The sequence below is a fragment of the Poeciliopsis prolifica genome, unplaced genomic scaffold (genome assembly GCF_027474105.1).
Source record: "Poeciliopsis prolifica strain line A6 unplaced genomic scaffold, Auburn_PproV2 SCAFFOLD031, whole genome shotgun sequence".
NCBI classification, from domain to species: Eukaryota; Metazoa; Chordata; class Actinopteri; order Cyprinodontiformes; family Poeciliidae; genus Poeciliopsis; species Poeciliopsis prolifica.
In genome coordinates, this window is record NW_026562406.1 from 4422097 (window position 1) to 4434510 (window position 12414).

Here is a 12414-nt window from a genome sequence, read left to right on the forward strand (position 1 = left end):
TGGCTTCAACAAACAGCACTGTGGAATGTGATTTATGCATGAGGCAGGATGAAGAGTTTGGCTTTATGATGAGAGGGGAGGAAGAAGAAAGAGAAAACCTGGGTCACCATCCACGACGATGATGATGTCACCAATAAGTTTGACGACATTGCCGATTTTAGAACTTAATTTTCACTGGCATGAAAACATCATTTGCTTCGTTCACCTTGGCGTGTCAACGGTTCACACGTTTTAGAAGCAGTGATGCGGCTAGACGTCACAGGCATCCTGTGTTACAAAGTTCCTAGCATTCAGTCCCTTCTTTGGATGGCTTCTTTGGTTGAGATGGATGATCACAAGCAAGTGAGCACGCTAACAGAGTTTGCTCACCCTTTTAATGTCACATAAAAACCTCCAGATTGATCATTTAAAGACAAACTCTCTGAGGACAACTTTTAAAGCCTCCTGTTAAACAAGACTTTAAAGAGGCACAGTGATACATAAAGGGGGCAGCAAACCTGGAGGTCCAAGTACATTTGCACTGCCATGCAGGATTATTTATATCCCCTGAAAACCTTTTCACATTTTGTCACGTTACAGCCGCATACTTCATTTTGTTTGTTTGAATATCGGGTGATTGACCAACAAGTTGGTGTACAACTGTAGAGTGGAAGGTAAAAGTGAATTGAAAGTCAGGGTGCATCCATGTTCAGCTGCCTTTACCCCGAATGCCACGAAATGAAATCTAACCAAATGCCTTCAGAAATCGTCTAACTAGCAAACTAATTCCACTTGTTCTGTGTGAGCCTTAGAGCACATGGGTGGAACTCAAGGCACGTCTGCCAAATCCGGCCCGCCGTAGCTTTTCATGCGGCCCTCTTTAGACTAGACATTAAGTCTGCCTAAATGTTGTGTTATCAATCAAATCAATGCAGTTTTTATTCATTTACTGCCAATTTATATCTATCAGTCCCTCCAGTTTCTTGCGAATTGTGGTGGAAATTCACGCAGTTAACAAATCGCTGCACTCTTTTGTGCTAATAAATAATTGGGAGTTTACTGCAGATTTTTCTCAAGAATTGTCAAAAGCTTTCTTAGTTGTACTAAACAGATGCGTCGGCCTTAGTTGATGTCAGATTATAATTCATGGTCTACGCAGCGTAATAAGATGTCATATTTACAGTCATAAATAAGTGCAAATATTTCCAAAATAGTACCACAAATGCTTTGATTCTTCTTGCAAAAAAAAAAAAAAACAAAAACAATCGCAAAATTCTGGAGGGACTGAAAAGATGTTTAATATTATTTAATTTTAAGAATTCGTTAATATTTTTAGCTGGCTTTATCTTTACGTTATGGCACAACCGGCTCCATAGGAGCATTTATGAACTTGATTTGCCCCAAAACAAAAATGAGTTTGACACCCCTGCCCTTGGGGTTTATTAAGCATAATTAATGAACAAACACAATTAGAGTTGTAATGATTTCTCGAATGATTCGAGAATCTTGATTATTAAAATTTGTCGAGGAAAATGTATGCATTTCTAAGCTTTGTTAAATTATGTTTTATTGTGTTCTGTCTGGGTCATTATCAGTGTTGGGCAGCGCTCTCACTTCCGCCTATGAGTTGTTGCTAAGTGCTAGCAGCATAGCGTAAAATTTTCCGGGTTGTTTGTCAGGAGACCAATAAGCGTCCTTAAATTGACTGGCGCGATGCTTAGAGTACACAGGCTTTTCTCATCCTGGAACTGCATGGTGAATGTTTCAAAGCGAGTGGTGGGAAGAGCGCTGCAGTTGTTCTTGTGAGCGGATAAACTGAACACTGCGGGCAAATACCTGTCAAGTCTCTCTCTCTCATTATCCAATTACTCGAATGATCGTAAGAATAATCTATTGCTAAAATATTATTAACAGGCCTAAACACAATTGTGAAGACCAAGGAAGAACGGAGATTTGTGGGATGCATCCAGCTTTTCTCAGTCAAACTACTTGTTCAATCTTCGAATCATTGTGTGCACAGCAACACATACATTTGAGCAAGTTACACATGCTTTTGTACATCATGCAAGTGATTATGTGCAATTCTTTGCTTTTTCCTACATTTTCGATCGCTTTTGTCATGTTAATCAAACTGTATTATACTGGTTTCTGAATACTCGGCCTCCACAGCAGTTCAGCTTAATTTTAAGAATTCGTTAATATTTTTAGCTGGCTTTATCTTTACGTTATGGCACAACCGGCTCCATAGGAGCATTTATGAACTTGATTTGCCCCAAAACAAAAATGAGTTTGACACCCCTGCCCTTGGGGTTTATTAAGCATAATTAATGAACAAACACAATTAGAGTTGTAATGATTTCTCGAATGATTCGAGAATCTTGATTATTAAAATTTGTCGAGGAAAATGTATGCATTTCTAAGCTTTGTTAAATTATGTTTTATTGTGTTCTGTCTGGGTCATTATCAGTGTTGGGCAGCGCTCTCACTTCCGCCTATGAGTTGTTGCTAAGTGCTAGCAGCATAGCGTAAAATTTTCCGGGTTGTTTGTCAGGAGACCAATAAGCGTCCTTAAATTGACTGGCGCGATGCTTAGAGTACACAGGCTTTTCTCATCCTGGAACTGCATGGTGAATGTTTCAAAGCGAGTGGTGGGAAGAGCGCTGCAGTTGTTCTTGTGAGCGGATAAACTGAACACTGCGGGCAAATACCTGTCAAGTCTCTCTCTCTCATTATCCAATTACTCGAATGATCGTAAGAATAATCTATTGCTAAAATATTATTAACAGGCCTAAACACAATTGTGACGACCAAGGAAGAACGGAGATTTGTGGGATGCATCCAGCTTTCTCAGTCAAACTACTTGTTCAATCTTCGAATCATTGTGTGCACAGCAACACATACATTTGAGCAAGTTACACATGCTTTTGTACATCATGCAAGTGATTATGTGCAATTCTTTGCTTTTTCCTACATTTTCGATCGCTTTTGTCATGTTAATCAAACTGTATTATACTGGTTTCTGAATACTCGGCCTCCACAGCAGTTCAGCTTAAGTTTATTGCGTAAGTCTCAAGACGCAAAATGCTTGAACGGGTTGTCATAATATGTCAAGCATATTTCTAGACATTTCAATTGGACTTTATTCTACATCTGACCTGAACTGATAAATTGCTCCCAGGGGAATACTGAGTTTGTCCAATGTACATTAAGCGTTAGATCACCCATCGATCAACCACATGTCTGAAATAGATTGAAGGTACATCTCAGTAACTATCAGATGGTAGGAATACAGTGGATGTAGCCTGAGCACAACACAATGTTACATCACTGACAATGAAAGGACAAGGATTTGATCAGGGTCAACAGCCAGAAAGAAGAAAAAGAGAAGAAGATGGGAGGCAGAACAGAGGAAGAGGAGAAGAGGCTGATGACATCTGCTAGTTTCCATCACTCCAACATCATCAGGCAATAGTTTGTGACCCACAACAGGAGGCTGATGGAGTTCCTCTTACCCCACTCCCCGGTCCTTAACCCCATTAAGGGATTTTTCTCAGCATAGAAATAGAAAGTACATAAAGAGTTCACTGTAATTTCTACAGCATTGCATGTACAGTCTTCCTTACGCAGTTGGTCTTACATAGGTTCCTGTTGCTACTTTAGATTTTTTTTCTTCTTTGTGCCTGCTTTATCATGTATCATGATGACACAATCTGTCATCAGATTACAGTAAAAGCATGCCCAGCCACAGATTACAACAGGACAACCCCCCATAGTACACTGTTACATTGAAAACATGACTAATCAGTTTGACTTGTCATTCTGAGGCACTGATATGTTCACTGACACATATTTAATTTTGAGTAGCTAACTATGGATTTTTGAGAAGTAAGCTGGATTTTGCAGGTGATTCCTGGTGTTTTGCTGTTTGTGCAAATTGTTTTGAGAAATGCACCAAAGTGACAGAAAAACTGTGTTAATAGATTCTGTCAGCTGGTTTGCTGCTATGTTCCTCACTCTTCATGATATTGTTTGTTTTCCAACAAACCTTTGCATAGCGACGGGATTATTCGGATCTTTAATTAAAGACAAGCTGACTCTAATTACTGCCATTGCTTACTGTTCAGGTGACTTCTGAAGGCATTTCAGTTCACTGGAGTAAAAGGAATAAAGGGGGCTAAACCTACAAAAGCAACACTTTACAGATATGAACTGAAAAGTAGAAAAGCGTGTATAATTTCCCTTCCACTCCAGCGAAGTGACGTTTTCTTCAATGCGATGAGGTCCGTGGCTGTAAGGTGACAAAAAGTGGAAAAGTGAAAAGAGGGGTGTGGATACTTTTACAAGACAATGTTCTTTGTCGTTGTCGTTGTTGTTGTTTTTTTTTTTTGAAATGCAAAGCATCTCTTGTCTTCTTTTATAACCTAAATTCATTCAGATATATTCACCCGCTCACATGGTCTATTTTGCAAATGAAAGTTCACGCCTTTGTCATTCTTCAAAGATTTAGCCATCGGCACTTGGCCTCTGATCCGCTCTTAGTCGTGGCAACCTCCTCGTCTTCAGCAAATACGGCGTTGAAGATCTGAGATGCTTTTTTTAAAAGGCAGAACGTCACTGAATTTCAGTCCCACTAACAGCAGCCCTCTCTACTCCCCCTCTTCTCCTTCTGGCTCTCCATCCCTGCGTCCTTTGCGGACAGCATATGCGTGAGGCTGCAGAGCGAAGGCAGCAGCTAGAGTTGGAGCATGAGCAGGCCTTGGCTGTACTCAATGCAAAGCAGCAGGAGATTGACCTTCTTCAGAAGGTAAGAGAAGTCTGATTGTGTAACACTCACAGCGCCAGAGGACTTGGCTTTTTTTTTTTGCTCTGATCTTAGTATGTGTTACGGGTCAAAGAGCATTTTTAGTCGAACACCATTGGGACACATACTGCGCAGCAAAGGCAAAACTTCCCTGAAATGCTCCATCAACACATTTACTGTTAAATTATGCCTGTATCATTTTATCACCAAAACCCCCCAAAACTTCATCCTCTTGATCACTCCTTGGACTCTGCTCCTGTTTTGTAATGTAGAGCAGACATGACAGTAAATAATAAAACAAAAAGCCTTTCTCGGCCATTTGATGGTCGAGTTTCCCCTTCTGTGCACTGGAGCTGACTGTAATGTCAAAGCGAACCCAGCAGTCACTGAGATTGCTGATGGTGTGAACGTGATAGGAATTGTCACCAGTGCCATCTCTCGAAAAACAGTTTGTACCACAGTGTTGCCGTGGCTGTAGCGCCCTAACTTCACAGTCAGCTTTTTACAGGCTGTGGCTCTCAGCTTTTTTCCTTTTTTCTCTCATTAGCAGAAGCTCATTATGGGCTTATCTTCCTTCAGACACGGGCTGCTCTCTGTGTTCTCCCAAACTGATGGGCTGCAAAGGAGATTTATCATACTGTAAAGTCCACACACGCTCTTACATTCATGTGGAACAGATGTTTGTAGCTCCTACAAAGAGAAATGTTATGTGTTGCGCTGTGTTCCCCCACAGTCACAGTGTTTTACGTTATGCAAAGCTCATTCTTCTTGCAGGCACTACAGAAATGTTGATAATTATTTTTGCAAACATAAAACTCAATTGAATTAATTCTATGTTTGTTTGCACAGAGCCTTACAAAAGGCAAAGCAATTAATTTCAATTACTCCACATGCTCAATGGTGACAGAGCAATCTTTCAAAATAGGCAATTATCCAATAACAAGTGGAACGTAAAACACATAACCGGGGCATTGCAGATATTTCAGCAGTCTATCAACACACGTCATGATGTATTTAATGTGATCAAAGAGCGGCGTTCTGCGCTGTTTCTGTTTTCGGAAAAACCAGAAATGAAATGTGCGAGTTGTAATATTAATTTTACAAAATTATTCCATGAATATTTTGCCCCGCAACAACTGCAATGCATTTTATGAGGATTTGTAGTGAAGTAGCATAATTGTGAAGTACAGGTGTGCTTTTAAAAGCAGTTTTAAAAGAAACTCTGAAAAGTGTGGCGTGTATTTGTATTCAGCCTTTCAGAGTCAATGCTCCTGCCAGCTGCGATCACGTCTGCTCGATGTCAGTCAGAGTTGATAGACAGTGCCTCTAAAGACTTTCCATTGGATTTATGTCCTGAATTTAGCTGAGCCAATGCGACACATTAAAGTGGTCCGAGCCGTTCCACTGTTGCTCTAGGTTTGTTTGTTGTGCTGCTTCTGTGAAGTCGTCTTCCTTTAGTTTCTTCCATTGTCCATCAACTCTGAGCAGCTTCACCGCTGAGAAAAATAACCACCCAAATCATAATGCCGCCAACGCCGTGCTTCAACTCAGATTGAATTTGTTCAGTGTGACGTTCTTAAGGCCTCCTGGATGTTTGATGTGATGGATTCAGCAGAGCTTCTTAAAATGTCAAGTGATGGGGCGCTGTTTTACAACATAATCTTGATATTGTCTCCTTAAAAACTTTCTCCTTTATGTGCCTGCTTTGCCCTCTGGTCTCCATTATGCTGTTGTTTTCTCACAAGTGTTGGAGGCCTTCACCGAACTGCTGAACTCACACTGAAATTAAACTTAATTACATTAAATACATGCAGACTTCCTTTTCTAATTGGGTGGTTTGTCAAGGCAGTTGTATTTTAATTAAGGCTGTCAGAGTAAAGGGGGGTAAATACAAAGGCACACCACACGTTTCCTTTATTTGCGAAATATGCACAATATTTTTTCTTCTACTTCAAAATTAAGCACTGCTTTGGGTGTTTTTTTCCCCCAAAATTTCCTAACAAAATCCTTAAAGTGTGAGTGTTTCTGCTAGGCCACTGTATATTCACTGTATTGGAGAGACTTTTTATTTTTTCTCTGACAAGCAGATTCCAACAGGGAATTAATAAATTTCCTTCTACTGAAAGCAGTAGAAGGAAAACTCACAGTATTGAGCACAAGACCTGAATTATCGATTTAGGTTTTATTGGCTCAGCATCTGTAGCAAAGGAAACTCTGCAACTCGTTGTCTTGTTGAGTTCTTGTGCCTTTTAAATGCCTCTGTGCTGTTTGTGAAAGCCTTTCTCTGGTTTAAGTGACATTAAACATCAACAAAGAGTGCTACATGAGTGAACTGCCCCCTGTGTTTCCCAGGCTCAGGTTGAGGCTAAAAAGGAACATGAAGGCGCTGTCCATCTGTTAGAGGTGAGCGTCTGGACGAGGGGGTGGGGGGTTTGGCTGTGTGTTTTTGTGTGGGTGCTGCATGAGATTGTACCTCGGTGAGATCAGGCTGTGAGTCATTTTCTGATCTTTACTATGTCACTTTAGAAAACCTTGACAGTCGTGCTATTTCTTTCTTCAAATTCTATTTGAATGCATATTCATATTTAGTATTTGTTCATTTGTTTTAGAAATGCAAATATGCACTGTGGATCCATATAAGTGACCTTTTCACAAGTTTGGCCATATGTTAGCATGAAGCAAGTTGAAGTGTTTTAATATATATGTGTATTAATATAATTTCAAGATATGTGTGAGTGATCACATATTTGATTTCTCTCCCTGCATCTCTTTTTACTGAATGGGTCTATGTTTATGCGTAAACAGAACCACTTGGACAGCATGCAGGTATTTCATAATTGCTTTTATTTATTTCCTTGTGCTTTTTAGAACTACACTAGTGAAATATAATAGGATGCAACAGACTATGCAGTCAAAAAAAATAGAGTATGATGTTTCACCACACTTTATTCAATCTGGGCTGGGTTTAGAAATTTAGCATTAGGAGCTATATAACATATATTTGGTAAAGTTAGTGGTGGCGGGGAAAAGTAACATAAATCTGGAAATTGTGAGGTGTCAATTTTCAAAAGTGTTCCGAGTTTCATCTGAACAACCTTTGTTTGGCTTCACTCACTGAGCTAAGGCTCATATTTTTCTTCAGAGAGAGTTTACAAGTGGAAACTCAGCCTACTGCATCCGCATTATTTGATCATGAAGAAAAATTCAGGCACACTGAATGTATTTTTGTTTGGGTTTATTTCCAGCAGGTTATTGTTCACAAACTTCACATTTATAAAAATCCTAATTGTTTACATGTGAATGAAAAAAGTATCTTGTGCAGCCCCTTATTTCTTTACGTATTCAAATCCTTGGAGCCTGACTCGTCTCTTCGTGCAGTCTGGTTGAATAGCAGGACAGATTTGACTGCACTTGGCAACAAGTTGTAAACCTCCAAAGAATGACGAAAGCTCTTAAAGAGAAAACAGTACTTCACCTTTTCCACATTATTATGTTAAAAAAGCCATATTCTGAAACGTATTCAATTCCTGTTTTTATGCTTAAAACATTCGTCTATCTTTCCGTCTCAAGTATCTTCCTGTTTCCGTGAAGAATATTCCTGTAGCCTGATGCCGCAAACAACCATGTTTCACTGTAGGAATGATATTAGGCATATGTTCCCTCCATATGTTTTTTGCCACAGATTTAAATCTGTGCCCCATCAGACCAGAGAATTTTATCTGTCAGGTTCGGAGTCTTTCAAGAACTTTCTTGGTAAATTGGTGGATTGATGCAGGAATGTTTGTTCTTCTGGAAGGATCTCCTCACCCACAGAGCAATGTCAGCCTGGCGTTCTTGATCGCTTCCCTGAACAAGACGCCTCTCCACTGATCCCTCAGCTCAGATGGCCGTCTAGCTCAAGGCAGAGTGAGGATGGATCCAAGCTCTGCACATTTAAAAATAATGGCGGCCACAAGACTCACCGGGGTGAAGATTTGTGCCTCGAGATAAATCGGGTTCAGAAACTTGCAGACATTGTATTCAGTTTATTCTCTACAAGAAATGTCGTTCACAATAAGGCTTGTAGCTTTTTCTGTTGTTCGCTGGTTGTCCATTTTCCTACATCACTTTACGAACAATGTTTGTTCCATTGAAGGAATATTTAAAGAAATAGGGGCTGATTCAAGACTTTTATCTGTGGCAGACTCTAGAAGCTGAATGTTTTGACAAATTATAAAATTGATAGTAATTTTCTTAGTTTCTAGTACATTAACTTGAAATCTTACAGAGAGTAAAATAATGATGCATGTTATTTTTTTTTAATGGCATGTTGAACATTTTTCTGCATGTGAGTGAAGAATGTCTGTTTCTTGACTTTATATTCTCTCTTAGATTTGTAAAAATCTTACTGTTTGTCTTCACGTAGCATGCTGCTTGTAGCATGTGTAAAATGGTCTCAGCGTGTCCAAAACAGCGCTAACTGGAGCTGTTTATGGGGAAAAGTTTAAAAAAAAAAAAATTCATTGTGCCTTAATGTGTGTCTTTGGGTGATTGCTGATGAACTTCATCAATTCGTGCTGCAGTGCCTGGACATTCCTTGAGTTTGTGCCTCCTTTTTACGTACATGAAAGCGGGTGACATTTTTCTTATTGTGTTCTTCCGTTGTAAAGACCACAACCAACATTATTTAAGGTGACGATACACATAGACGTCTTATTTGGTCGCTACCAGATGCATTTTTGATGTTTCACTCTCAGGTTCAAATTGTTAGTTTTGATCTTCGCACTGCGATCAGCTCAATAAGAAAAATATACAAAATATACGTTTTCATTCCAGATTGATTCAAAATCACTTAAAAGTTGCATTTTCTTTGGATTTTCTTTTTTACTTGACTTTTTGTTCTTGTGGTGTGACGCATTGCAACTGCTCTTGTCAGTCCGACATTTAACACCACTCAACATTTTATTTGCACGCATGCATTGCTGTTCGGCATGTGCAACGTTCAGAATAATGTCGGTATTATTTTTGTACCCGTCTTACTTTTCTCTTTGTCTATCCCTCCCTTTTGACCTCGCCTCTTCGTGTGTCCACGTCTGCCTGCCTTGCTCTTTGTCTGTTTCTGCTCTTTGACGCTCCTCCGCCCAACGCCGTCAGGCCAAAGTCCGAGAGCTGGAGGAAAAATGTCGTTCTCAAAGTGAGCAGTTCAACCTCCTCTCAAAAGAGCTGGAGAAGTTCCGGCTTCAGGCCGGGAAATTTGACATCCTTAGCACTGAACCCTTAACTGTGAGTGAGTCTCCGGGGTCCCCCAACAAATCCTTATCACAGCTCCTCAATGGATTGGCTGCTCCAATCGAGAAAGGTATGGAGAAAATCTTTGAGGTTCATAGAAATTTTTTATTGTAATTTCTTTTTAAATGATTTTGGATTTCTAAATATCTAATAAATATACAAGTGTAGCTGAATTGTTTCCACTCAGTTTGGTAAAAACGAGGCAGTTTCAAGTGCCAAAAGAATTTATTTTTCTTTGCGCCTTGTGTTGTTGCTGTTTGCTCTGAGGATCTGATGAGAAGGGCTGTTTGTTCCACAGGCAGCGAGGGTTCAACAAGCAGATCTCTGATATCTGAATTCATTCGACCACTCCAGATCAGTGGAGACAAACCCGAGCTCCTCTCCGTCAAGCCAACATTCCTCAGTCGCAGTGGAGCCAGCAGCCCAGCACGAGCTTTCCTCTCTGAGGTACCCGCCGGTGCCCACTCTGATCCTCCGTGGTCCTTTATTGAGTGTCTCTCTGTTCCCTTTCCTATCTGCTCTCCAAAGCGCAAAAGAAAACCACCAACAATTTAGACATGTCTGATCTGAGACCGATGACGAGCTCATCAGTTAAACTAGAGACTCTGGAGATGGAATTCTAGACATTGAAAGACAAAAGTCTTTGCTGCAAATCCGTACTGCAAAGTGAAACTGTGGTTTTCTCTGCATCACTGGAAACCCACAGCCGCAATAAAACCTTCCTGCTTATGGGACTGAGGTCTTTGTGCAAACAAGACTACAATGTAAACTGTTACAGCATTGCTCCTCAACTCTTTTGCAAGACATATTGTTGCTGGCTTTTGTTTTACTCACCTCAAAATATAGAAAAGCAGCATAAAACAGGATGTGGCTTCTTGGAAAACTTTTCACAGTAAATTCCAGCTTTGTCAATATTTGAAATGATAAAACCCTCAGACTTTTATAGATAGATAAATTCTGATTTAATTTATTGTAGCTGTGCAGGAGGCTTTTGCTGCTTTTTTGTCAGTGACATTAATTATTTATATTTGAGTTCTTGTCACGCACAGCCGTATTGCTCTTGGATCAGCATCTCTGTTTTCGGCTGACATGTCCCTTCCCATTTTTAAGTTAAGCATCAGTCTAAATGAACAGCCAACATGCCAACAAAGTAAATACTTTGGTAAAAATTTTTTTCGTCTACTTTTATTGTGTAAATCGTGCTAATTCTGGCCAATAGTGGATTTGTTAGCGTTTCAATACTTTTATTTTCTAGACATTTTTTCTGCTATCCATAAGTGCTGTGCAGTGAGCATTTACTTTAATATGTGTTACTGACAAAGAAAAGAGTGTGAAAGTCCACACACCATGGATCCATTAGGGTTGTTTTTTTGTTTTTACTTCTTCTCTGTCTAAAACTGTATTTCAATACAAATTGTCACCCATTACATAGCATATAATTGTCTCTAAATGTGTTTTTCTGGTTTTGAAGTGAAGGAGGGCTCACAATGGAGCAGAAAACATGATTATTTGTCTGTGATGCTTCTTCAGATGGACAAAGAGCTGAGCTCAACTACCAGGTCCAAACCACGTTTCACAGGGAAGGTCCGTCTGTGTGTTGCCAGATATAGGTAGGTGACACAGAAGACAAAGCTTCACCAGCCTTTCACAGTCCAGCTGTACAATTACACCAGATGACTGAACTTTTGTTCAGTCATTTTAGTTTTAATGAGAAACTTTTGCTTCCTAAACTCTCAGAATCTTAAACGTCGGGACGCCTCATAGAAAATGCTCATAGTGAACTAACTGCTTTATTAGTGTCAATCATGAATGACATGGGAATATTTGCAGAAGGTATATTTTCTGGTAATCCTAAATAAGAGTTAATTTTTCTTAAAATGATTATATACACAAATCAGGCAGAACATTATGACCGCCAAGAGGTGAAGTAAATGACACTGGTTATGTATTGATCCTGGCACCTGTTTGTTGGTGGGGTCTGTTTTGTCCTCCACATTTGTATCAAAGGCAATACAAATGGGATGCCTGATGGAGAATACTTGCAAATTTGCAGGTCTTGTCAGGTCGTCTGCAGTGGTCAGTCTATCCCAAGTGCTCCATGGAAGGATGAGTGATGTACTGATCAGACCAGTCAGAGTGTCCATGCTAGCCTTAATCTTGTGCCTGGTCATAAAGCAAACCAAGGCTTAAATTTATATAAACTAATTTCTCTTGTTCTATTATTTATGTTTAATATTCTAGTTACAATCCTTATGATGGGCCTAATGAGCACCCAGAAGCAGAGCTCCCCCTGGTGGCAGGGAAGTACCTCTATGTTTATGGAACAATGGATGAGGATGGCTTTTATGAAGGTTTAACACTCAATG

At 39.8% G+C, this 12414-nt stretch overlaps 1 protein-coding gene across 9 annotated transcripts in view; it reads left to right on the forward strand.

The window, feature by feature from the left end:
- rimbp2b (RIMS binding protein 2b) overlaps positions 1 to 12414 on the forward strand; it is a 91342-nt gene that overhangs the window by 57536 nt on the left and 21392 nt on the right. For 8 of the 9 annotated variants that reach the window (XM_055050485.1, XM_055050486.1, XM_055050487.1 and 5 more), the window contains 7 exons: positions 4679 to 4783; positions 7133 to 7183; positions 7586 to 7606; positions 9914 to 10118; positions 10347 to 10495; positions 11579 to 11658; positions 12290 to 12399. In XM_055050485.1, coding sequence (XP_054906460.1) covers positions 4679 to 4783; positions 7133 to 7183; positions 7586 to 7606; positions 9914 to 10118; positions 10347 to 10495; positions 11579 to 11658; positions 12290 to 12399 — 721 coding nt within the window. The remainder of the gene's footprint in view (positions 1 to 4678; positions 4784 to 7132; positions 7184 to 7585; positions 7607 to 9913; positions 10119 to 10346; positions 10496 to 11578; positions 11659 to 12289; positions 12400 to 12414) is intronic. The other variant, XM_055050494.1, reaches the window with a different exon arrangement.